General features: G+C 42.9%; 2 protein-coding genes across 9 annotated transcripts in view; both read left to right on the plus strand.

Annotated features, from left to right (window-relative positions):
* The window catches only part of scube3 (signal peptide, CUB domain and EGF like domain containing 3), a 261,920-nt gene extending 257,820 nt beyond the window's left edge, over positions 1–4,100 (plus strand). For all 3 annotated transcript variants that reach the window (XM_033042397.1, XM_033042398.1, XM_033042399.1), the window contains 2 exons: positions 434–513; positions 2,217–4,100. In XM_033042397.1, the coding sequence (XP_032898288.1) occupies positions 434–513; positions 2,217–2,369 (233 nt within the window). In that variant the 3' untranslated portion in view covers positions 2,370–4,100. The remainder of the gene's footprint in view (positions 1–433; positions 514–2,216) is intronic.
* Positions 4,101–12,068: 7,968 nt separating this feature from the next.
* Positions 12,069–27,824, plus strand: part of znf76 (zinc finger protein 76) — a 53,228-nt gene continuing 37,472 nt past the window's right edge. Inside the window, exons 1-2 of one of the 6 annotated variants that reach the window (XM_033042402.1) lie at positions 12,072–12,382; positions 19,358–19,503. The gene's annotated coding sequence lies outside the window, so the exon portion shown is untranslated. Of the gene's footprint in view, positions 12,383–19,357; positions 19,504–26,183; positions 26,631–27,824 lie in introns of those variants that run through there. The other 5 variants (XM_033042405.1, XM_033042406.1, XM_033042400.1 and 2 more) reach the window with 5 other exon arrangements.

Genomic DNA, 27,824 nt, shown 5'->3' on the forward strand with positions numbered 1-27,824 from the left:
GTAAATGACGTCACGTGCGAACTTAGCACGAACTTAGCGCGACCTCCGCTTCCGGTTGGTCGCGCCAAACGTACGCAATTGCATGCAAGTGGGACAGGCCCTTTAGGGTCAGGAACACCAGGGATCAATGTGAAACATGCAAACAGAAACTTACTGGGTTCAGTTCCCCACTCCTCATCAGGTTCATTGGAAAATTTATATTGCAGTGTAACTTACCAAAAAAATAAAAGTGTGTTCGGGTATTAATAAAAGTAATATATTCAACGCTCTGGAAAATCTGCTTATCCAACACCACTACAGTGTTTTCACCTGAGGTGACAATTTGCTGGAGTTTTATTGTACACACTTAATAATTCCTCATGTAGGTTGTTAAATTTATAATGAGAGCTAATTTCTCTCATCCATGTTTGACTGACTGGTATTCCTTTTCTAGAGGATTATGAGCAGCTTGTTGAAGACATTGTACGAGATGGTAGATTATATGCTTCAGAAAACCATCAAGAAATTTTAAAGGTACGTTATTTAATCATGAACAAAACACGAAGTGCTGGGGGAACACGGCAGGTTTCTCCCCTTTCACTATTCTAAAGGAACAGTTCTCTTCACAACACTCTGATCTGCTGATCTCAGATTTCGTCTCCACCAACCACTCTCTTTCTCCAGGTATTTTCCCATGCAACTGCACGGGTTATAATACCTGTTCACCTTTTCCTTTCCCACCATTCAAAAACCTAAACAGTCCTCACTGGTGAAGCAGCCTTTTACTTAATTCCAATTCAGTCTACCTCATCCAATGCCCAAAATGTGGTCACAGCTACATTGGGGAAAGTGAGCACCGATTGGATGAATCCTCAGCAAAGGACCTGTGTCCATTCCATAAGGGCAGCCCTGAGCTTTTAGATGCTTTTTACTGTAGTCCTCCATTATACTCCTATCTGCCTGTATCCTCCAACACTGTTAGAAACATAGAAAATAGGTGCAGGAGGAGGCCATTCGGCCCTTCATTGTGATCATGGCTGACCGTCCCTATCAATAACCTATGCCTGCCTTCTCCCCATATCCCTTGACTCTACTAGCCCCTAGAGCTCTATCTAACTCTCTCTTAAATCCATCCAGTGATTTGGCCTCCACTGTCCTCTGTGGCAGGGAATTCCATAAATTCACAACTCTCTGTGTGAAAAAGTTTTTTCTCACCTCAGTCTTAAATGACCTCCCCTTTATTCTAAGACTGTGGCCTCTGGTTCTGGACTCGCCCAACAAGTTTAAGGACACCAAATGTAAACTTGAGGAACCACACGTTATCTCCTGTGTGGGCATATTGTAGCCTTCTAGATCTTGTATTGAATTACTTTGTGTAGCTTTGGGTAACTTGCTGGCCCAGTCACCATAAGTGGTGCAAAATTGGATTGTTTTTCTATTAGCACAGCCTGAACTTCTACTTTCCAAGGACTGTGCATGTCACAACATTTGTCTTCCTTTGTATTCACTTTAATGTGTCCTTGTTTAACACTTCTTATGTTCCTTGTGTTCACCCCCCCCCCCCCCGTCTAAATTCCCTCATGAACCTATCACTGGGTGACTTCATCCATAGCTTATTTATTTTTAACTGTCATCGCTTGCAATTCTTCTGAAATCAGAAATACATCTGGCTCATTCTACTCACCCCATTTTACAACCTACTCAAGCAAGAAATGTAATGAGCTATCATTGCACCCCCTCTTAGCCAAGTTTATTCTTCCTTGGGTATGGAGGCCAAAACAAATCATATTAAAAAATTTAATAAATCCTTTATATTTTACTCTCCAACTCTGTTGCCATAAAAGCTAACATTATGTTTGTATTCTGAATTGTTTACTGAACCTGCAAGGTAACTTTGAGATTTGTGTACAAGCATCCCCAAATGTCTCTAAAATCCTTGCACTTTCTATTCCATTATCAATCGTTAACCATCTTTAAAAAAATAAATGTATTTCTATTTCTCCTGCCATTTCACATAATACACTCTGCAGACAATAAGAAGCAAATTATAACTGCTTGTAAATGTCTACTTTGAGGTCAGAAGAATCTGTTTATAATTTTAAGCCTGTTTTTCATCAGTAACAAAGTGGACCGCTTTGAAGTGTGGTATGTGGAGAATGAAAAATCATGTAACGGACTTGAGTCTTACATAATGTGGCCATAAATATTAAACACGTCATTTTCTCTTAATCTTACAGGACAAGAAGCTGATTAAAGCTCTCTTTGATGTACTGGCACATCCACAAAATTACTTCAAGTACACAGCACAGGAGTCCAATGAGATGCTGCCAAGATCTTTTATCAAACTGCTTCGTTCCAAAGTTTCCAGCTTTCTAAGGCCCTACAAATAGTTGACAAACCAAAGGCGATAAAATGACCAACTGAATTTTATTTTTACAGCTTTGTAACCATAATATTTCACTATGCTGACTTTTTTTTGTGGCTTTCTTCAAAAGGATCCCAGTTCATACTTCACTGTACATTATTTATAGCTCTCAGTCCATCATAACGAAGACTGTTCATTCCTTATATTTATGTGTACGCTGGTATATATGACTGCTGGGAGCACATCCAAAACCTGCTCCATATGCAAGCATACTTTATGCACTAGGACTTTCTGTCTGCATTGTGTGTTTTTTTTCCTGTATAAGAAAAGAAAGTGCAATGATTTCTTTTATCCTGTTGGATGTTTGAATGGATGTTTTTTTCTAAAGAAAGACAGCAATATTTATATCTGCAAGGAAGCCTTTCCCGTCTCCACTGCAGTATAACAACACCACCCATAAATCACATCATAATGAAAAATGGCAGGATTGCAATGTGTCGCATTTTTATTTGCACTTGAGAATTATATTTGAACATGTACAAAAGTTTGGTTTTTGTATTTTCATTGTTTTAATTGAATTGAAATTTTCACAGTTTGTGTTTCTATCCTTTTTTTAATGCTAGTTTGTCCCACTTTTTCATGATGTTCAAGCTTGTATCGTACAATACGTACGATAAGTAAAAGGGACTTAAAAATTTCTAAGAATTTCAAGTATAGTTCTGATGATGCAAACACTAGCTCTTTTGGCCCTCCCATGGGTCGATGGACTATATATTAATATCATTTTTAGTGCAATTTTGATACTTTACCAATATATTAAATATATTTCATGTTTCCAGACAGTTTATTTGTTTACCTCATTGTCTGTATTGAGGTACGTCAGGGTATTGGGGACACTACAGTACAATTTCAAGATCCTGAAATAAAACATGTATCATGCATTAAAAATAGTGCATATAATGCATCCTCAGTAAATGTGTAAATGTTTAATTATTGAAAATCTGCATTTAATGTGTAAAACAGAAGGTCACAATGTAAAATATTCAATCAACAAAGGCTCTTATAGGAAGGAGCAATGGAGGTCTATCAAAACATTCGAACTTTAGCTGGTACCGTTTACCAATTAACCAGAGAGAAGAATATGGTGAAGAAAAAGCAGCCAGGAGCAAAAGACATTTGAATTGCCTAGATCCTAGAATTATGGTAAGAAGGTGGGAAAGCTTTTAAAGGGATCAAACAGTACTTTTAAAAATTTGGCTACTTCCTCATCAAAAACAAAACAATAAATTTTCGGCAACGGAGTAAATTTATGATGAACAAATGCAGTCTCCATTATAGACAAAGAGCAAGTCACAGAGGGAATCACAGGACAGAATGCAAGGATGTACAGCTCTGATGGTGTCAACACTAGCCCAACTGTGGGTCGATGGACTGTATGTTGTGGGTCAACAATCCTCATGCTGGAATTAGGGATTCAGCCTTGAACATGCTAATCCACTGAGCTGCCAGAAAGATGTGTATCTCCTGTAATTTGATCTAGACAACTGATGAAAAGAAACTGGTGCTTGTTGGAAGCTGGCAAGCTGCCTTGTTTTTAACTGTAACCAAAGTGGAAATAACTCTGTACCCAGCTCACTGTTCAGTTGTATTTTCTAGTTTGGTGAAGAAGGGGATTTGGATTTCTTTGTCCCTAAATCCTTGCGGATTTTATTTCCCAAGTTGTTGCATTTTTCAATGAATAAAGTTTTGTACCTAAGTAATGATTTTGGATTTGGTTAACTAGCAGTTTGCTAACATCCCAATCTACTAACACATAGAGTAAATTAGATTAAATATTTAGATTTGTTAATATAACATAAATCTCAACCAATCAAGCCTTCGTCAATGCATTAATCAAGAGAAATGTAACTTTACATTCAATTTACAAGAAACCAAAAAATATACATGACATTATTATTTCTTGAACCCATTTCCAGTGGATATTAATATATTAATCATAAAACCTAAGTTGGTCTTAAGAGCGTTGTTGAAACATTTTTTTTAAATGTTCTTTCTTTTACATTAAAATAATTTTAGTCTAGTGATATTATTGTATGAATACTTTGTGTGTTCATATCAGATTCTTCCTGCTATTTAAGGTGTTTACTCATTAATAGAAAACTAAGATCAACAGCAACAATTTCTACGTTTTGATGTCTGCACAACCTCCATGTATTCTGCATTTCTCTTTAATTACAGGACTAAAGCTGCAAACTGTATTACGTTCTGTTTCAACGATTTAGTCTGCCGATAGTGACATAGAGCAACTTCATGTTGCGTTATCGTGCCCAGTAGAAATTAAATTGAGCTCAGACCAAAAATAGCCATGAGAAAGGGACTGGAATCCACAGATGCATGAAGATAAAGAACAGTATGTTTCAATGACTTGAACCCACTGACCATTGTGTTAAATACTTAATTTTGTTGTAGAAATTACATTTCTTTTGCATCCTCTCTGATTTGACTCCTATTTGCATACAGATATGAATAATGCTTTATCACTATCAATCAGATGTTTTATAAAGACAGTACCTACAATTGAAGTGCTTTTTAATGTAATTGTGATTGAATTGTGATAGAAAAACACTAAAACCAACTTTAATGTACAAAGTTGTGAATTCAGCTCTTGCTTTGAATCTAGATGAACTTTGCCTGCTGCGGGGTTTAAAAATCGATGCTAAAACTCAGCTCTTCAGCTGCATGCTTTATGTCAGTGTGACTACAGCAAAGCGGGAAGGTCAGTGGCATTTGATCTTTGCTCTTAGACTTCTGTCCTGTGTGCTTGCAAAGCGGATGCACACTTGCAGGTGTTCATCCATGAATGCAGCCGCTTTTGTGCCTGTCTGTGAGCAGAGCTTCCCATTGAAGGCATCAGCATGTGCAAGACTGCCAACCAAAGTCAGATCAAACAGTCCTGTTTTGAAGTATCTGAAAAGTTTTTAAAATATAAATCAGACACTGCAAGTATTGGGAAATGGGGGAATCTTTCCCACGATATTGAACAATAAGAGAACGTTAGCTTTAAGATCTCCATAAGGAACCGAAGCAGGCCCCTCAAGCCTGTTTTGCTATTCAGTAAGACCCAGCTTTGCTCATCCTATCCCCATAACTCAATTCCCCGAATAATTAAAATCTTTTTCTGCTCTGAACATATGCAATGATTCAGCTTTCTGGAGCAAGAAATTCCAAAGACACAAACTTAGAGAGGAAATACTTCCTCATCCCAGTCTTAAATGTGCCCCCTCAATCTGGGACATTCTCACAGGTTTTGGGCACTCCTTGTATTTAAACTGTTAAGGCCAAAGATTCAGCTAGATGGCCTCCCATTCTAAACGCCATGAGTACAGACCCATCTTTTACAACCTTTCCTTGTCAGACAGTCTCTCAGTTCTCCTGTCCAGAGTAGGTGAATCGAGGACCAGAGGACATAGGTTTAAAATGAAGGGAAAAGATTTAATAGGAATGTGAGGGGTAACTTTTTTCACACAAAGGGTTGTGGGTGTATGGAACGAGCTGCCAGAGGAAGTAGGTGAGGCAGGGACTATCCCAATGTTTAAGAAACAGTTAAACAGGTACTTGGATAGGACAGGTTTGGAGTGATATGGGCCAAACACGGGGACTTGGGACTAGTATAGCTGGGACATGTTGGCTAGTATGGGCAAGTTGGCCTGAAAGGTCTGTTTCCACACTGTATCACTCTATGTTACAAACATGTTCTGCAATAAAAACAAACTAAACAAGATCTCAAGGTCCCATTTTAACCCATATTCTTCACTTTCCTCCTCTTCCTCCACTCATCACTAATCCCTCTGCCATTTGTTACAGAGATTACAAAAGTCAATGATAAAAGAGTGTTTCAGCCTGATTACCGCTTTTCTATCTCCAAATCATTTTGCTTTATTCAATTCTGGACAGAAGTACAAAGGGATTTTTTTTTAAATTGTGATTTAAATGCACTTTGGGGGAAATTTTAAATACTGTTTGGTTTAAATAGTTTTGATAATAAATGCAAAAGAGAATTGCAAATATCAGCATGTGTGAGACAGCTCAATTTCAGTGGGTCAAGGGCACCTACTGTTCAAACTCAAATTACAATTCCTCATTGTAATCCAGTATTTCTAAACTAGTATGTCATAGAGTAGTACAGTGTGGAAACAGGCCCTTCGGCTAAACTTGCCCACACCGGCCAACATGTTTCAGCTACACTAGTCCCACCTGCCTGCACTTGGTCCATATCCCTTCGAACCTGTCCCGTCCATGTACCTGTCTAACTGTCTCTTAAATGTTGGGATATTCCCAGACTCAACTACCTCATCTGGCAGGTTGTTCCATACACCCACCACCCTTTGTGTGAACAAGTTACCCCTCAGATTCCTATTAAATCTTTTCCCCTTCATCTTGAACCTATGTCCTCTGGTCCTAGATTCCCCTACTCTGGGTAAGAGACTTTGTGCATTTCCCTGATCTATTCCTCTCATGATTTTGTATACCTCAATAAGTTCACCCCTCATCCTCCTGTGCTCCAAGGAATAAAGACCCAGCCTGCTTAACCTCTCCCTATAGCTCACGCCCTCTAGTCCTGGCAACATCCTTGTAAGTATCTAAACCCTTTCAAGCTTGACAATATCTTTCCTTTAACTTGGTGCCCAGAACTGAACACAATATTCTAAATGAGGTCTCACCAACATCTTATACAACTGCAACATGACCTCCCAACTTCTATGTGTGAGAAGGAACTGCAGATGCTGGGTTAAACTGAAGATAGACACAAAAAGCTGGAGTAACTCAGCGGGACAGGCAGCATCGCTGGAGAGAAGGAATGGATGGCGTTTCAGGTCGAGACCCTTCTTCAGACTGAAGAAGGGTCTCGACCCTGAAACGCCATCCATTCCTTCCAGACTGAATAAGGGTCTTGACCTGAAATGCCATCCATTCCTTCTCTCCAGAAAAGCTGCCTGTCCCGTTGAGTTACTCCAGCTTTTTGTGTCTATCTCCCAACTTCTATTCTCTATACTCTGACTGATGAAGGCCAATGTGCCAAAAACCTTTTTGCACACCTTATCTATCTGCGACTCGACCTTCAAGGAATGATGCACCTGCACTGCTAGATCCCTCTGCTCTACAACATTCCCCAAAGGCCTACCATTCACTGTGTAGGTCCTGCCCTTGTTAGATGTCCCAAAATGCAGCACCTCACACTTCTCTGTATTAAATTCCATCAACCATTCCACAGCCCACCTGGCCAATCGATCCAGATCCTGCTACAATCTTTCACAACCATTTTCACCATCTGCAAAACCACCCACTTTTGTATCATCAGCAAACCTGCTAATCTTGCCCTGTATGTTCTCATTCAAATCATTGATGTAGATGACAAACAGTAACGGGCCCAGCACCGAACCCTGAGGCACACCACTAGTCACAGGCCTCCAGTCCGAGATGCAACCTTCCACCATCACCCTCTGCTTCCTTCCATGGAGCCAATTTGCTATCCATTCAGCCATGGATCCCATGCAATCTAACCTTCCAGAGAAGCCTACCATGCGGAACCTTGTTGAATGCCACTGAAATCTATGTACAAACATCTACAGCTCTGCCCTCATTGACCTTTTTGGTCACGTCTTCAATCAGATTAGTGAGACACGACCTCCCACGTACAAAAATCATGCTGACTTTCTCTAATCAGTACTTGCCCGTTCAAATACCTGTATAATCTATCCCTCAGAATACTCTAGTAACTTTCCAACTACAGATGTTAAGCTCACCAGCCTATAGTTCCCATCATTTTCCCGGCAGCCCTTCTTGAAAAGAGGCACAACATTTGCCACCCTCCAATCTTCCGGCACCTCTCCTGTATTTAAGGATGACTCGTAAATTTCAACCAAGGCTCCCACAATTTCCTTTCTAGTTTCCTACAATGTCTTCGGATGTATGTGAGCAGGACCTGGAGAATTGTCCACCTTCATACACGATAGTACCTTCAGTACTTCTTCGACGGTAACACTGACTGCTCTCAAGTATGTGTGAAAGGCTCACACAGTGTAATTGGTAACATTTATATATCCATAAGTGGCCATATCCAGACCATTTTCTCTTTTACCACATTACGAAGTGCTCTTTTCATACCATCAGCTCTTGAAGAATGCCTAATGGGGTTACATGGTTTGAATTTATCCTCTGTCGAGTTATGCATCTTTGTTGGGTCAGTACTGAAGAGTTTGGAACCATAAATATTGAGTCACGATATGGTTGACTTTAACTGTTAAGGGGCTGTCACACTGCGACGACCTAACTGGCGAGTTTAGAAGAGTTTAGGAGAGTTTGGAAAAGTGTTGAAGACCTCCTTCGACTATGTAGAAGACCTCCTTCGACCTCCTTTCGACTATGTTGAAGACTATCTACGACGACCTTTGATTACCTTCGACTACCCTCGATTACCTACGAATAACATGCCGACCTACTACGACCTACTTCGATTAAACCTATGAGTAAAAAAAAAAATCAATTTTTTTCCACGGCGACCTTTTTCTACTCGCGGGCATTTTTCAGCATGTTGAAAAATACGCCGCGACCTAGCTGAGGCCTCGAGTACGCGGGTACTACTCTTGAGCATGAAGGAGAGTTACAAAGACCTACTAGGACCTCGTGGCGACCTTGCTGCGAGTATGAGTCGAGGGCAAACTCTTCTAAACTCGCCAATTAGTGGGACAGCCCCTTAATGCACTGACACTCAAACCATAATGTGCACTTGCCGCTTGGTCACATTTGAGATTTTTCTATTGGCCTCGAAATGTACCTCATCAGAGGGCAAGAAAATATGTTTTTTTAAAGCAAGTTCTGACAAATGGATAAATGGAAGCTATATTTACAACTGATGCTGACAGTTACACAGTCTGAAGAAGGGTTTCGGCCCGAAACGTCGCCTATTTCCTTCGCTCCATAGATGCTGCTGCACCCGCTGAGTTTCCCCAGCAATTCTGTGTACCTTCTGACAGTTACACTGTTGGTTGAGAGGGATTGTTGCCATTTGCACTGTGGAATGCTGCTTCTCCATTAAATCCAAAGTTACATATTTGCGATAGGTTGAATAAAAGTAGTTTTATATGAGTACATTTTGCATATATGTTACAATTAGAAGAGATTTTGTTTGTTTTACGCTGGCACAATAACATTTCCATTACTCAAAATGTAAATGAAGATTGGGAGATGTTGGTGACAGTGAAACGTGGAATGGAACAGTATTCATGCTTGAGTCCACTCCTTTTCTCTTTTTATATTAGTATGGCAAGTCTCTGCAGAGATTTATAATTCATCTAAATCTTGATGCAGCAAAAAAATAAATGACATATCAATATTTTGTTACCAATCCAATTCTTGATTCTAGGGAGTGGGTTTTTTTAAGGTGTAAGCAAGAGATTACAGCCCAAATTATGTTCATTTGTCTTTCCATTTTGCAAGAGTATATTTATACCCAGCGATCCTGCAATATTCATAGGTATAAAATTAGGCTTGAATCTCTGTGCCTATGGAAAGTGCCCTTTGCTTTCTGTCTTTAAATATAAAAGTGAATTTTAATCCATCTGATTCGCCTGTGTAAAAAGCCACAGCATGCTTTAGAATTGTGGATGCTCTTTATATTGATTCCATAAAAATTATTTTCAAAAGAATAGGAAATATGGAGGGACAATAAACGTATTCATTCATTCATTCATTCATTCATTCATTCATTCATTCAGTCAGATTATCTGTCTCCCTCCGGTACTCTGACTCATCACTACCAGTTATTCGTACAACGGTATGATCTGCAAATTTTAAAATGTTGCTGGAGTTGTGTCTGACTACACAATCATAGGTATAAAGGGAGTGGAGGAGGGAACTGATCACATGGCTTTGAGGTGCTCCTGTTGATGGTTATCAAGGAGAAAGGTTGTTGCCAATTGGTACTGATTGCAGACTGCTGATGATGAAGCAGTGGATCTAATTGCATAGGGATGAGTAGAGACCCAGTTCTCAGAGTTTAATGATAAGTTTGGAAGGGATTGATGGTATTATGATCACTGAATAACACACTGACTTATTGTCAGTGTTTTTATTCTCCAAATGGCCCGTGCATTGTGGAGAACCATTCTGGGGCAGCACAGTGGTGCAGCGGTAGAGTTGCTGGTTTACAGTGCCAGAGGCCTGGGTTCGATCCTAATTAGTGCTGTCTGAATGGAGTTTTACGTTCTCCCCATAACCGTGTGGGTTTTCTCTGAGATCTTCGCTTTCCTCTCACACTCCAAATAGGTACAGGTTTGTAGGTTGATTTGCTTGGTATATGTGTAAATTGACCCGTGTGTAGAGGATAGTGTTAATGTGCGGGGACCGCTGGTCGGTGCAGACTCGGTGGGCCAAAGGGCCTGTTTCCATACTGCATCTCTAAACTAAACTAAAAAAATAACGAGATCACATCCTTTGTTGAACTGGAACTCCATCCATGTAAACAGCTTGTCCAGTCTCTTTCATCTAAAATAGCTTCAGTCCAGCTTTAACATTATGGTCATGTTATTTTTGATTGCCCTCTGATATTTTCTGGTGAACTACTTGAGTAAACAGAACGAAACCCTTGGTCTGAACACATTAAAAAACTTATGGAAAAGAAAATGTATAGATTAAAACTAAGTGTTAAAGGAGTAGACTTCATTATGCAATTTTAAAATGGAGATCAAAAGTCTAGTGAATGGTAGCCTGTTCAATTCAACATAAAGAAAAGATGTAAAAGTTAATCATCGAATAGCTGAAAATATATGCAAGCGTTAAAAGCATAATGACAAAAAATATATCGTGCTCAGATGGCATTCTTTGAAGACATTGTCGACAAAGTTAATGCAACAGATAATTGCATTTTCAAAAGATTTACTGACCAAGTTCAAATCTGGTAGTCAGAATAAGTTGGAGATGGATGGAGGGCTAAGGAACAGAAAAGTGTGCAAGGAGGGTCTCAACCTGAAACGTCACCTATTCCTTTTCTCCAGAGATGCTGCCTGACCTCGTTTTTTGCCTCTTTCAAGGCTTTAGGACTCCAACCATTTTCCAATTCATTCTGGCTCGTACTCGGCAGGGCAAAAATTATAAAACAAAGATGACGCATTGTATGTTTTATGCGTTTGTGGCTTGGGCGGTGGACATCATTGTTGCTGCGAATCGCAAGCTTTTTAACAACCTGACAAGAGTATTGAAAATCCCACATGGGTCAATAGGCCCAGCCAGGCGATTCACACCGACAGTGGCAACGCTGGGAGTATGGCTCTCCAATGGCCAAAGTTGTATTTCTACCTATCCCAGAGTCATGCTTTTATGTGCCTATCTTCGGTTTAAACCAGCATCTGCAGTTCCTTCTTCCACATACATGGTTCCCACCGAACTGGACACTTTAATCCGCACTCAAACGAAACAACTTCGTTTTGGCCCCTGATTGGCATAAAGGGTCTCAGCTGGATTACTGATTTAGCTACACAGGTTTCGGGGCGATATCCCGAGGTTAAACGTAAAATAGGCACAGAATGCTGAAGTAACTCAGCGGAACAGGCAGCATCTCTGGAGCGAAGGAATGGACGACGTTTCGGATCGAGACCCTTCTTCTGACTCTAAAGGTTAAACGTTTCGGCTTTGGTTTCGGGCTTTGTCGCCGGTTAGCCGCCTAGGGCTCTGAATATGCCAACCTCCAGCCTCGCCGCCGCGCAGGTAACGCATTCGAAATGCTGATTCAGGGGCGATTCAAAAGGCGGGGAGGCCCCTGACCATGAATACGCGCCCGCTGTGTCAGCGCCGCAGCGCATGGGGCGCTCCTCGGCCCTCGGGGAGGCAGCGTGAGCCCGGGACTCTGAATATGTTGGTCGCGCTGCATTGGCGCGGCGTGGACGGCATCGGCCAATGCACGGTCGGGGGCGGTCGATTCCCGCCACTGAGCTTCCTGCCCTGGTGCATGGCGGTCGCACGGAGGAATTGTTGGAAAAAAAGGTTAGTAATTTTTTTTCCCAGTCTGCGTTGCAGCAGCAGCCGGCGGCTCGGAGTGGTGATGGCTGGGGAGGCGGGGGGGAGAGGTTGCGGCAGCGGCATTAGGCGGCCTCGCCTTCCTCCAGCCTCTTCATTCAACCAGGCGGCTGCTTCGGGCCTACCGCAGGCTTCCAGCCGGCCGCTCCGCGCCGCTCTCCTGCACTGAAAAAGGTTGAATCTTACGGCCGGGCCCGGCAACGCCGCACACCGTGTGGCAACCGGCTTCCCCTGCAGTCACTGGCCCGAGTCGGAACTGTAACGGGGACTACCTATCCGGTCCTAAACTGACTCGCAGACTATGAGCAATACTCTGCGGGCCGCTCAGCAGCTGCGGAGAGGAGCGAGGGCCTTAACGTTTGGAGAATGCAGTCTATACCTTGAGGCGGAGAGGGAGCGAACGGTCGTCTAACATTTAACTGTTTTCCACCTTTGGATATTGTTGCGAGTACTCGTGCGTTTCTGGTGTTCAATCATCCCAACGTCTTCTATTAGCAGATTGTTGAGAGATTTTAGCTGTTTGTTTCTTTCGTGTTAGATATACACTCGGTTGGTCAATCTATTTTGATGTTCGTGCCAGTGATTTGTTTCAAGAGTTTAATTATCACTGTTCAATGGAATTCATACTTGCAGCGGTACAACAGGCTTGTAAACCCAATACACATAGATACTATATAATAAAATGAAAAACGATAAATATTAATGCAAAACAAAAGCCCGAAGTCCTCAGTGCAACCAAACACGGGTTTTTAAGATGCAAGATAGATAGAAAAAGCTGGAGTAACTCGGGGACAGGCAGCATTTCTGGAGAGAAGGAATGGGTAACGTTTCAGGTCGGGACCCTTCTTCAGATGCAATCCAGTTCTTTGGAGCTGTTGATGGATTTATACAGTGAACCAATTCTATCACTGGCATGTTTCGTTTCACCACTTCGTTTCTGGACCTTGCGTTTCAATGTACGTTGTCTAAGGTAGTGGTGTAAGTTTCATGTCAAGCTGTAAGATTACAGCATTTGAAAATACACAGATTTAAAGCATTCCAGCCAATATCCCAATGCGCATATTGTAATGTTTATGTTTATTTTACAACAGAGTTCAAATAGCCATATTTCTATATAACCGTCTATCATAATGAATGATTTTTATAAACTATTGCCATTCTAACTCAGTGGTTCATGGTTTTCTGGCTTTTTAATTCGAGTTGGTAGAAACTGGGGAATTAAGTGCACAAAATGTTGTCATTTCAATATTTATCAAAATAAATATTATATTGGAATCTTGTTTTGTTCAATGAACCCTTTCCTCTAGTCAGACACATTTCCTGAGAGATGTTTTTGCAAAATTAGGGATGATATACAAAATTAGTGGTTCATATTTAAGTTGTGGTAGGTATAATTAGTATTAACATTACCATTAACACATCAGAACACCGAGGTATTTGTTTTTTTTAACTAGATAGTTTTCTTGTATGAAGAAGGGTCTCGACCAAAAACATCTGCAGTTCTTCCCTACACGGTTTTCTTGTTCATTAGGTAGGATCAGTATATACTGATTTGGTAGTTAATCATTCGTATGCATTACTCAAAAGCTTTTTTTAAAAAATTTTTATTTTTTAAGCTTCAGAGTGATATTCAAAGAATTAAATGTACATGTTTTAAATCCTTTTTCAAAAAACTGCATTGGGACCAAGTTGTATATAGCCTATAATGTTAAAATCTCACAGGGCAAGTTTAAATTAAATTCTGTGCTAGTAAAGGAAAGATCAGGAAGTATGGCTATATTAAAAAAATAAAATTTTCATAATAAAGAAATTAATTTTTATCCCTTTTTATTAAAGCTCTCTCTCTACAAATGCATTGTTTTGAGTAATAAAGTACCTGTAGGAAGGAACTGCAGATGCTGGATTAATCATCTCAACCCAAAAGTCACTTATTCCTTTTCTCCAGAGATACTGGCTGACCCGCTGAGTTACTCCAGTTTTTTTTTAATGTCTATCACAAGTCAAAGTACATTGTATTAATGTTTTGTATGTGGAATGAACATGGATATAAAATCAGATGAACTATTGAAAGTAAGTCAAGCCACGGGTAGATAGGGTGGTCAAAAAGGCGTTTGGCACATTGGCCTTCATCAGTCAGAGTATTGAGTATAGAAGTTGGGAGGTCATGTTGTTGTTGTATAAGATGTTGGTGAGGACGCTTTTAGAGTATTGTTTTCAGTTCTGGGCACCATGTTATAGGAAAGATGTCAAGCTGGAAAAGGTACAGAGAAGATTTATGTGGATGTTGCCTGGGCTATAGGGTCTGAGCTGTGGGCAGAGGTTGAGTAGGCTGGGACTCTTCCTTGAAGAGCAGGAGAATGACGTGTGTTATCTTATTGAGGTGTATAAAATCATGAGAGGAATAGATCGGGTAGATACGCAGTCTCTTGCCAGAGTAGGTGAATTGAGGACCAGAGGACATAAGTTTAAGGTGAAGGGGAAAAGATTTAATCGGAGGAGTAACTTTTTCATACAAAGGGTGGTGGGTGTTTGGAACAAGCTGCCCAAGGAGGTAGTTGAGGCGGGGATTATCCCAACATTTAAGAAACAGACAGGCACATGGATAGGACAGGTTCAAGATTCAAGAGACATTTATTGTCACATGCACCAATGGATACAGTGAAATTTGGGGTCACCATACAGCCATACGAATAAAAAAAGAACACGGAACACAATAGTCTAACATAAACCACCCCACACAGTGGAATCAAAGTTTCCCACTGTGAGGGAAGGCACCAAAGTTCAGTCATCTTCCTCTTTGATGTTCACCCTTGGTTGGAGGGATATGGGCCAAATGTGGGCAGGTGGGACTAGTGTAGCTGGGACATGTTGGGCCGAAGGGCCTGTTTCCACACTGTAAAGGGCCTGTCCCACTTGGGTGACTGCAGAGTGTCAGTGACTGACGCCCGTAAAACCGTCAATTTGCACAACATACAGGCTGACATATGTTGTGCGGGTGACGCCTGGTTAGGGTTGAGGCTGTAAAATATTCTTCAATGCATGGATTTTAAACATTAATATATTAAAATTAATACAATAAAATCAATTATGCAAATGAAAAGATGTCTGAGTCGTTCTGTTTTATTTATAGATGTATTGGTCTGCTTCTAGATGCAATCACCATCTCTATAACTTTCACTGGGATGGATTCAGTGAGTGTAGACTGAACTCCCCTCTTCCCCCCCTCCCGCCCCATCACTCCTCCTCCACGCCCCCTACCCTACTACCCTCTCTCCCCCCTTTTCCCTTCCCTCCTCTTCCTCCCTTCTCCCCCTTCTTCACTCCCACCCTCCCCTCACATCCCCTTCTCCCATTCTCCAACACCCCCCCCCCCCCCCTCCACTTTCTCCGACACCCCCCATTTGTGGACCCAGCCTGTGACAGCTAGATCCTACTATTAGTACAGGTGCACAACCTTTTATCCGAATGCCTTGGGACCAGACACATTTCGGATATCGGACATTTTCGGGTTTCGGAATGGAAGATTTTTAGCGTAGATTAGGTAGGTAGCGCTGGCGGCTTGGAAAGTCTGGAGCGGCTGCCTCCTCCCCGGAGACCGGGGAATCATTGTAAATCATTGCTTAAATGTTAGTCAGTTAGTTTGGAGGGATTTTATGTGGTGGGGGTGAACTTTAATTCTTAGTCCCCTACCTGGTCAGAGAGGCGGGGAGCGGGCAATGCCTTACCGGGTCGCCGTGCAATACTGTGCCGCGGCTCCCACATCACAGAGCTGGGGCTGTGGCCGGCTGCGCTGGATTTGGATTTGTAGCGCCGCGCAGCCAGGGGTAGAGTTCGCCGTGGTCGGAGCTACAACCGGCGCCGCCCGGGGCTGGACCACCGCAGCCCGGACCGCTGTGGGCCGCGGCTCCCAACATCGTGGAGCTGGGGCTGCGGTGGCCCGGACCGCTGTGGGCCGCGGCTCCCAACATCGTGGAGCTGGGGCTGCGGTGGTCCGGCCACGGGCGGCGCCGGTTGTAGCTCCGACCACGGCGAACTCTACCCCTGGCTGCGCGGCGCTACAAATCCAAATCCAGCGCAGCCGGCCACAGCCCGAGCTCCACGATGTTGGGAGCCGCGGCACAGCGGTCCGGAGCTTACTGCACGGCGACCCGGTAAGGCATTGCCCGCTCCCCGCTTCTCCGACCAGGTAGGGGACTAAGAATTAAAGTTCCCCCCAAAAGCCCACCAAACTAACTGACTAACATTTAAGCAATGATTTACAATGATTCCTACCCTCCCGCGCAATATACACTCACCCAATATACTCTCACCTTCTCTTTTATGAATGGGGATTTAGTTCCCCTTTGTTGGAGGACCGACCGGAGGTTCCGCTGTCACCTCTGCAGGCCGCCCTCGGTGAACGTTTTCAAGGACCTTTCTTCAAGGACCGAAAAAATGTCCGCTATTCGGAGGTTTTCGTTATTTGGATCTTCGGATAAAAGGTTGTGCACCTGTACTGCACAAAAGCCACATCATCTATTTTAGTAACATTAACTATGGGATAAATGCAGACTTTGGGAACAACACCCCTCACCTCCCCTCCGCCCCCTCGCCTTGTTCCAAAATGGCCCATCTGTGGTTCCTAACCCCAACCCTAACCGGGCGTCACCCACAGGACAGCAACGTCTGAGTGTGACGGCGCACGAAATGATGAGTCACCCAAATGTCGCCCCAGGATTTTGAACATTCCAAAATCCTGGGAGAACAGGGAAGCACTGTGCGTTACGGCGCGTCACGCCCACATCACGACACGACAACCTCTTTTTAGGCTGTGGCTTAAATGTCGTCCAAGTGGGACAGGCCCTTATGTGAAATGGCTAAAGAGATATAATTGCAAGACTCTGTAATTGGAGAGATAAGAGATGTTGGGATGCAGGGGCACATTTTGGTGAATAAGCTAAGAGCAGAAAGCAAAACATTAAAGCGGAGATGGCAGAAGTATGCAGACTCTAAGTCTAAGATTGCAGAATAAGGCCCCAGAAGCTTGTATAAATGATTTGCTTTGAAATCATAGCACAGCAGATGATATAGAGCGAGAGATATGATGGGTTTTGCTGTGGTGTAGATAACAAAATGTGGAGTTAAGGAAACTAATTAGTAGAGCATAGAAGTAAATTTCACATAATGAGGTTATAAATGAGAGTTTCAGTGAAAGACAGATAGGTTAGAATTAGATGGTCTTGATCACAAATTATATGGGATCAACAAGTGCATTGAATATGTAACTGAAAAGACTAGTTGAGCAGCACAGGGGCTCCACAAGGAACTGTGCTGGCTCCGTTCCTGTTTACCATCTACACAGCGGATCTCCAATGGAACACCAACAGCTGCTTTTTGCAGAAGTTTTCGGATGATACAGCTGTTGTCGGCCTCATTAAAGGGGGCAATGAGGAGGAATACAGAGACATTATAAGTAACTTTGTGGAGTGGAGCGCACACAATAATCTCCATCTCAACACCAAAAAAACAAAGGAGATAGTGGTGGACTTTAGGAGGGGGAGGAGGAGGACTCAAGCAACGCCGATCACCATTAAGGGCACTGAGGTGGAGGTGGTTGCTAATCACAGGTACCTTGGGGTGCAGCTTGACAGTGAGCTGAACTGGAAGTGTCATATGGAGGCGGTGTACAGGAGGGGACAAAGCCGACTGTATTTTTTAAGGAGGCTGAGGTCTTTTAATATCTGCCAACCCCTACTGTGCAGTGTCTACCATTCAGTGGTGGCCAGTGCTCTGTTCTTTGCTGTGGCCTGTTGGGGAGATGGCGCCCGTATAGCGGATAAAAACAGATTGGACAAACTAATCAGGAAGGCCGGCTCAGTGGTCGGGGCTGAGCAACGAACGGTCCAGCAGGTGGCAGAGGCCAGAACTCTAAATAAACTAGGTTCCATAATGACAAACCCCACTCACCCACTCCATGCCCTGAAGGTGATCAAGAGCAGCATCTTCAGCCAGAGGCTGATTGCACCAATGTGCAAAACGGAGAGATACAGGAAGTCCTGTTTACCAGCTGCTATAAGACTATAATGAGCATAAATAACTGCACTTTTTTAAAATTAATTGTATTTTAACTTGTATTTTAACGTATTTTAACTTGTTATGTATGAAAGCGTGGTGTTATGTTTGTCTTGAAGCTGTCGTGGCACTGTAATTTCCTGAAAAGGATTATTAAAGGAATAATCAATCAATCAATCAATAGTTGAAAGCCAGATATGTGTTGATGAGCCACTGAAGGTTCACTGAAAGTAAATGCATAGATAAATAAACAATAATCGTCTGAAGTAGGGTCTCGACCCGAAACGTCACCCATTCCTTCTCTCCAGAAATGCTGCCTGGCCTGCTGAGTTATTCCTGCATTTTGTATCCCTTAACTTTAAACCAACATCAACAGTTCCCTCCTAAACAATAATAGTGCAAAGATAAAAACAATGGCCCCAAGTCTAATTAGTTCGTAACTTATTTGGCGATTGTACTGTTTAATAGCTTGATAGTTCTAGGAAATGAGCTGCTGCTGTACCTGGATATTACAGTTTTCAGGTTCTTATACCTTCTTCCTGATGGCAGGAGTGAAATGAGGGTGACCAGGGTGGTGTGGGTCTCTGATGCTGGCTTCCTTTTACGAGGCAGTGACTCTTGTAGATCCCTTCGAGAGCAGGGATGTCAGTACCTGTGATGGACTGGGCAGTGTTTTTGCAATCATCTTGTTTTCTGGGCATTCGAGTTTCCGAACCAGACAGTGATGCACCCAGTCAATATACTCTCCACCTGTAAAAGTTCAACAGTATTCGTTGACATACTCAATCTTAAGAAGTAGAACTGTTGAAAGGGCTGCAGAAGAGCAATCTATTTAGTCCATGCCTAAAAACATGTTGCTCATCTAATCTCACTTCTCTATTTTTGGCCCAGAGTTTTACAGCTTGTCAAATGCTCAAGTGTAAATAGAAAAATATGAAATACAGAAGAGACAGTGCTGAAAATACTTAATGACTCAGGCAAAACCACTGAGAAACAAACATAGTTCACAATTTAACATTTTGTTGGAAAACGTGAAAGTAAGTTATACTCCATTGCTCATCTATTCAATATTTTGTGGATTTTATAAACTCTACACTATAAATTGATGAACACTTTTTTCTGCTTCAAATTGCATTTATTAAAATAATGCTGTTGTGGTATGATCAGCATGATGTACCAGAACTGTTGTAAACTGCTATGTTGTTTAGGGTTACCACTTTCATTAAAATATCGGGGAGGTTTTAATGTTTGTTCCTTTTATTTCTTTATGTAAATTGCAAAATAAAACAGCTTGCTGTCACTACATTGGTACTAGGGTAGATTGTAGATGCTTGAAGGAGTAACAGGGCAATGATCTAGTGTCCAGGAAATAGAAACTGTATGAAGCAGGATGATGATGACGGCATGCAGTGGATGTATCGGAGGTGTTGGTGAACTCTTGCCACACTGGCAGTTTCAGCCATTTGCTCCATATAGAAAAAGTGTAGACATTCCAGATGTTAAATGGAGTGATGGTTCTAGGGTAGGTCTCTGCATGATTGGATACAACTGGGACAACTGGGGATAAACTGTAAACAAGGTTATGTGATGTGGGAGAGCTAGAGAGTGTAAATGAGGACAAAGGACTAGGAGTCCAGTATACTGGACTGGTGTGAGGGAGAGACCTGCAGAGTCCATGGTTGATTGGAACTGAGGCGATGAAAGGACATGGTGCATCACCTGTGCTTGCACGAGAAAGTACTGTAAGGTGGATGTTTGGTAGGAATGAAAGAATGGACCAGAGAGTTTTGTCCACATTTAAGGTCTCTGCAGCCAACTTAAAAATGAGTATGTCACCGCTGTCGCAGACTTCAGGTAGTGGTGGAGGAATGCATGCCAAAGAAGACAATACTCATGTTCCCCAACCAGGAAACGTGGATGAACTGTGAGGTCCACTCAAGGGTGATGTAATGGTAATTTCAATCTTTTCCAAGCTTCAGCTTCTCATTGCTGTTACTACATAGGCAGGGAGGAGTAGCACTTACACAGATGATAACAAAAACAAATCCTCCAGTCGTTCTTTCCAATTCAATCGATTCTTTATTGAAGTAGTTGTACAGACAAAGAAGTGAACATACCAGATCCTCTTTAATCATATACAAATTTTAGCTTTCCATTCTTACTATCTGATCTGGTAAAAACTACATTCTTCCTCCCGTGCCTGCTCCCGTCTGATTTGACCGCTCCCTGTGATTTCTCGAAATGTAACGTTTATCTACGTATCAAAAGCCCACCTCCAAGCGTTCAAAATAATTCTGCAAGAAATATCTAGACAAAATAACAAAATATGCTAACAGTAACTAGCCTAAGCATGAATGGCTCCTACAGGTGAATTCCAAGTCTTTAAATAATCCTAGCTGTACAAGAAATCTATGGTCTTTGCAAAGACATTAAGGATGCTGAGAAGGAATTCAAGACCAAGCTACAGTCTCAGTGTTACTACAGGAACACCTGTCAGTTGTGGCAAGGCTTGCATGCTACAATAGGCTACAAAGTGAAGTTAGGCACTATAGCTGGAAATAATGTGTCTCTCCCCAATGAGTTCAATGCATTTGATGCTTGGTTTGAATAGAAGATTGGTGGAATGATGTCATTTTCATCAGCCTCGGGTGCCCCATGTTCATTGTCACAAATGTCAGAGTCTGTGGAAAGCAACTGGCCTAGATGACCCTGGCTGCATTCTCAGGACCTTTGCAGACCGGCTAGCATGAGTGTTCATGGACATCTTTAACTTCCTAACCGTTTTCTGAGGTCCCTACCTGGTTTAAGACCATTATCATTCAGGTGCAAAAGAAAAACATGACAGCACGCCTTAATGACCACTATTCGGTTGCTCTGACATTCACCATCATGAAATGCAAGGAGAGATTGTTCATGGTGCACATTAAAAGCTGCCTCTCAGACAGCCACAACAGGTCTACAACAGACGCCATCCCTCTGGCCTGACATTCATTGCTGGAACATCTGTCTAACAAAAACACCTATGTCAGACTTTTATCTATATACTATAGGTCTGCCTTCAACACCATAATCGCAACCAAACTCCTCTCCAAACTCATGGACCTAAGAGTCAACATCCCCTTCTGCCACTGGATCCTTGATTTCCTGACCCATAAGACCACAATCAGTGATGATTGATGGTAAAACATCCTCCTTGAAAGGATGCATTCCCAGCTCCTTACTATACTCCCTTTACACTTTCAGCTGTGCGGCCAATTTCTGCTTTAATTCCGTTTACAAGTTTAGAATTAGAATTAGAATTACCTTTATTGTCATTCAGACCTTACGGTCTGAACGAAATTTCATGCCTGCAGTCATACATACAATAATACAATAATAAACAACAATAAACACAAATTAACATCCACCAAGCACCTCCTTACTGTGGTGGAGGCAAAAATCTTAGGGCTGCAGTCTCTTCCCTCCTCTTCTCTCTCTGCGCTGAGGCAATACCCCACCGGGCAATGGTACAAACAGTCGCGCGGCTCACCGAACCCCGCAAACGGGCCGGCTCAAACACCGCGGCCCGGGGTGGTCGAAGCTGCCGCCCTCCAGTCCAGCGGACGCAGCCGCTGGCCTGCGGCTGAACCCGGACTCAGTCACTGCCGCCAGAACGCCGTCCCAGCCACCGGAGCACCGTTCCAGCCCCAAGGCGGATCGCCCTCACGTGAGCGCCGTTCCTCCCTTGAGCTGGGCCGCCCCGACGGGAGCGCTGTACCTCCCTCGAGCTGGGCCGCTCTGACGGGAGCGCCGTACCTCCCTCGAGCTGGGCCGCTCCGACGGGAGCGCCGTACCTCCCTCGAGCTGGGCCGCTCCGACGGGAGCGCCGTACCACCCTCGGGCCGGGCCGCCCCGACGGGAGCGCCACAGCCCCTCACGGGAGAGTCTCAGCCCCGCGCCAGGCCGCCCTCACGGGAGCGTCACAGCCCCTCACGGGAGCGCCGTTCCAGCCCCGAGCCGGACCGCCCTCACGGGAGCGAGCCCAGGGCAAGTCCTGACTGGCTCTGCCTCCGGAGTCTCGAGGTCGCCAGCTCCGCCATTAGGCCTCAGCGCAGACGGAGGCAGAGAAGGGGGATACAACAAAAAAGTCGCATTCCCCCGAAGGGAGAGACAGCAAGCCCTGTTTCCACCCCCCCCCCCACATAAACACAACCTAAAAACCAAAAACTTAACTAGACAAAATGGAGAAAAAAAAACAACACAAAAAAGTAAAAACAAACGGACTGCAGGCGAGCCGCTGCTGCCAGGGCAGCGCCGCCACTTACAGAAGACACCACTGTGGTGGGCTGGATCTCGAACAGGAAGGAATTTCAAGAGCTTAGTAACATGATGTCCAAACAACAACCTCTCTCTCTCTCATCTGGATGAAGCAACTAATTATTGACTTCAGGAAGCGAGACAGTGTACATGCCCTAGTCAACATCAGTAGTGCCGATCTGGGGATGGTTGACACCTTCAAATTTCCAGGCTTAAATATCACCAACAAATTGTCCTGGACCAACCACACAAGCTCGAGCCAAGAAAACATACCAACGCATCTACTTCCTCAGAAAACTATAGACGTTCAGCATGTCTCCCAATTACTTTTACAACTGTAGAACACATCCTATCGGGTAGCATCGCAACTTGGTAAAGCACTGCCCAAGAATGCAAGAAATTACAGAGTTGTGGATGTAGCCCAGTTCATTACCCAAACTAGTTCCCTCCCCTCCTCCCTGCCACCCTTTCAACAACTCTTAACTACATTTCATGCTGTCTTGGGAAAGCAGCCTAATGTAATCAAGAGAAATATACCCTGGTTGTTTCCTCTTCTATCAGGCAGAAGATACAAACTTTGAATACACATACCACCAGATTCAGGATCAGCTTTCTCCCTGGCTGTTATCGGACTAATGAACGGACCTCTCATCAGCTAAGGATGTTGTCCTGATTTCCCAACCCACTGCATTGCACCCCTGGATTATTTTTGTTTGAGCTGTACTTTCTCTGTAGCTGTCACGATGTAACACCATATTCTGCACTCTGGCATATTTTTCTTTACACTACCAGTTGTACTTGCTCGTATAGAATAATTTGATCAGATAGTGTGCAAAGCTTTTCTATATATCTCTTTACATGTAACTATAATAAACCAATATGCCTAGTTTTTCATTCCAAGTATTGAGAGTATATTTCTAATTTTTGCATTATTACATCAGAAGTTTTATATCCATTCCATTGAAAACGTACCTGTGCACATCTACCTATATTGATGAAAACACTTCTCAGTTTAATTTAGAGATACAGCGTGGAAACTGGCCCTTTAGTCCACCGAGTCCGCGCTGACACATACTAGGAACAATTTACAATTGTACCAAGCCAATTAACAAAACTGTGCGACTTTGAAGTGTGGGAGGAAACCGCAGAACCCGGTGAAAACCCATGCTGGTCGCGGGGAGAAGATACAAACTCCGTAAAGACATACCCATAGTCGAATCGGGGTTTCTGGCGCTGTAAAGCAGCAACTCTGCGCCACCGTGCCACACTTTCATAATTTCATAACTGATGCTGCAAGAGGCTGCAAGGTGATTTGGATAGGTTGGGTGAGTGGGCAGATGCAATGCAGCGTAGGCTCATCAGGTTAATTGGCAGGATGGCGGGACTAACATGTGATGAAAGAATGGATCAACTGGGCTTATATTCACTGGAACGTACACAAAAAAGCTGGAGAAACTCAGCGGGTGCAGCAGCATCTATGGAGCGAAGGAAAAAGGCAACGTTTCGGGCCGAAACCCTTCTTCAGACTGGAATTTAGAATGAGAGGGGATCTTATAAAAACATATAAAATTCTTCAGGGATTGGACAGGCTAGATGCAGGAAAAATGTTCCTGATGTTGCAGGAGTCCAGAACCAGGGGTCACAGTTTAAGAATAAGGGGTAGACCGTTTAGGACTGAGATGAGGAAAAACATTTTCACTCAGTTCTGAATCTGTGGAATTTTCTGCCACAGAAGGCAGTGGGGGCACTGGATGTTTTCAAGAGAGAGTTAGGGTTGGGAGATTGCAACCTCCACATGGTCCGCCCTGTTTCGACGAATGCAATCAACCTGGCGTGCACAATCAAATAAGATCAAATAGAACAAGTTATCTTACAACTTTAGGCTGTGCACGCCATATGCAAGAAGAAGAAGAAGAGAGAGTTAGATATAACTCGTGGGGCTAACGGAATCAAGGGATATGGGGAGAAAGCAGGAACGGGGTACTGATTTAGGATGATCAGCGATGATCATATTGAATAGTGATGCTGGCTCAAAGGGCCGAATGGGCTACTCCTGCATCTATTTTCTATCTTTCTATGTTTCATGACAATTTTTTTGTTCTTTTATATTGGTATGTTCTTCCATATTAAAAGAGTGATAATATTTATGCTAGAATCCATTCAAAGTAAGTTAACATTACATTTGTTAGCACTGTTAGCCTTGTTTGCGTCATTTAGTACAGCATTTTCTAGTTTTAATTTAAATTTAAATCTCTTACTGCTAAGGTCTGAGGTTCCCTCCTGCTCTAAGAGGGCATCAATAATACCAGTGCCCAAGAAGAGTAAAGCAATTGGATCCTCGACTTCCTCATCCACAGATCACACACAGTCTGTTCAAATTGGCAGAAACACTTCATCGTCAGTGATAATCAGTACAAGAGCACCTCAAGGCTGCGTGCTCAACCCCCTGCTCTACTCACTGTATACTCATGACTGTGTAGCCGGACATAGTGGGAACTCCATTTTCAAGTTCGCTGATGACACCACCATTGTGGGACGAATTACAGATGGTGATGAGTCAGAGTATAGAAGTGAGATTGACTGACTGACCAAATGGTGTCAGCACAACAACCTGGCTCTCAATATCAGCAAAACCAAAGAACTGATTATGGACTTTGGAAGAGGAAGGTTGAGGACCCACAACCCTGTTTACATCATTGGGACGATGGTGGAGAGAGACAAAAACTTCAAATTCCTGGGCGTGCATATTTCCGACGATCTTTCCTGGACCCAGCACACTGATGCAATCATAAAGAAAGCACATCAGCGCCTCTACTTCCTGAGAAGATTACGGAGATTCGGTATGTCTCTTGAACTTCTACAGGGGCACAGTAGAGAGCACACGGACTGACTGCATCGTGGCCGGGTTCGGCAACCTGAACGTCCAGAAGCGGAAAAGACTGTAAAAAGTTGCAAACACAGCCCAGTCCATTCTCGGCTCTGACCTCCCCACCATCGAAGGGATCTATCGTAGTCGCTGCCTCAGAAAGGCAGCCAACATCATCAAAGACCCACACCATCCTGGCCACACATTCATCTCACCACTGCCATCGGGAAGAAGGTACAGGAGCCTGAGAACTGTAACGGCCAGGAAGAGCTTCTTCCCTACAGCCATCAGGCTTTTAAACACTACTACCTCATAAGCTATGAACTATAATAGACTATTATTATTATTATTATTATTATTATTATTATTGCAATGTTATTGTTTTATTTCTCTTTTTCTGAGTTTTTGTTATTATTTATTATGATTACATATTCTGTTGTGCTGCAGCAAGTAAGAATTTCATTGTTCTATCCGGGACATATGACAATAAAACACATGACTCTATTTTTACAACTACCCATTCTTGAATATATATATATACTGGATTGCTCTTAAGCGTGACTTCTAATCCTGCACAACCTGTTCAATTCAGTATAGTCTATGAGTGTGAAATTCAAGCACGATTAATTTGCAAATCAGCAGGTGCGTTTGCGGTGCCAATGCCTGCTGCTCGGGTCCTGACAATCACAAATGTAATTTAGCGTACCTCCCTGCACATTACTGCACTAATTGTAGATGGGACTTAAGCCCTTAAAAGAACATTCTTCATACACTTCTGGCAGTGCCACGAGTTAATGTGTTGCTGTTGTCTGTGGTGACGACTGATGCAGAGGCTCTGCAGGACAGGGTGCATGCTTCCTGTTTCTCAGATGTGAACCTCACTATCTGATGAATAAGACAAAACACAGGAGACATGCCATGAGCAGCAGCAAGGGTGCTTTCCAGGAGAAATTAACTCTGCAGCTCAAAACAGTACTGCAAGAAATTCCATGACTTTTCAAGGTAAGTGGTGTAGAATTTTGAACTAATGTTGTTTTCCAACGCAACCAGATACAAATTTAATCAATTTCAGACCTGCTCACATAGACATCTTTAACCCAATGGATAGTCGTTGTTTCAGCTTCAGCCTTACTGCTAAACCTTTCGGCTACACGTGCACGGTGGTGTACAGACATATGGACGACATTTATCCAAGCTCTTAGAAAAATCTTTCCCTTTTCTTTTAGGCTACAATTTCCCATCAAAGGACCTACTGCAATATACACGAGCAAGACACTGCCAATTATAAAAACTATCCAGCCTAAAGGAGTGGATCCTTTGCCCGATGGAGCAATGATGTGGCTGAGGTTGTATAGATGATGGCTGATCTATTATCTCAGTTCTACTTCCCTGCCCCCGACCCCATATCTCACGATTTCCTTAATATTAAAAATCTGTTCATCTCAATTTGTCCCTTTAAATTGTACAGCTCCATTGAATTAATTGCTGTGAAAACATACTCTTGTTGAGTGCATATGCACAAATTTTCACCTGATAGTGCTCTTTGTGTTGCTTTACAATTGCACATATCCAGTGTGTCTGACATCTGAATATGCACTGGTGTATAACATGACTCAATGTGCCGAGTCAAATTTCTCGAAGTGTGCAATTCTACCTTTAATCTTATTTTTGTGATTTACTCCAAAATCAATGATTTTTAATCATGGAAGCTAAAATCTGTGGTGTGATTGTTTTGTTACAGCATTCTTCTTGTCTGGGGATGTTTATAGTGGAAGAGGGAAGGAACTTCACTGATAACTTCATGCATCCAAACCAAACCGGAACAGAGGATGTGAAAAATCCAAATTTGGGGGAAAAACACTGTACCACATGTTAATAAAACTGCTTTGTAAAGTACAGTCTTTCCTCGCCTTACCCTGGCTCTCAATCTAAAACCTTGCTTCTTGATTAGTACAGTTGTCGGAGGTTATGGGGAGAAGGCAGGAGACTGGGGTTAGGAGGGAGAGATAGATCAGCCTTTGGTTGGCAGAATAGACTTGATGGGCTGAATAGCCTAAATCTGCTCCAATCACTTATGATCTTATGACCCATGACTCTGATAATCCCAAAGACACTCTAGATCTCTAGTTCAACCAATCTCAAATATTGACCCTCCCTATAAGGAAAGAGGTTCCAGGGTTTTGACACGGCAACAGC

Source organism: Amblyraja radiata, chromosome 24 (assembly GCF_010909765.2).
Source record: "Amblyraja radiata isolate CabotCenter1 chromosome 24, sAmbRad1.1.pri, whole genome shotgun sequence".
Taxonomy (NCBI): Eukaryota; Metazoa; Chordata; class Chondrichthyes; order Rajiformes; family Rajidae; genus Amblyraja; species Amblyraja radiata.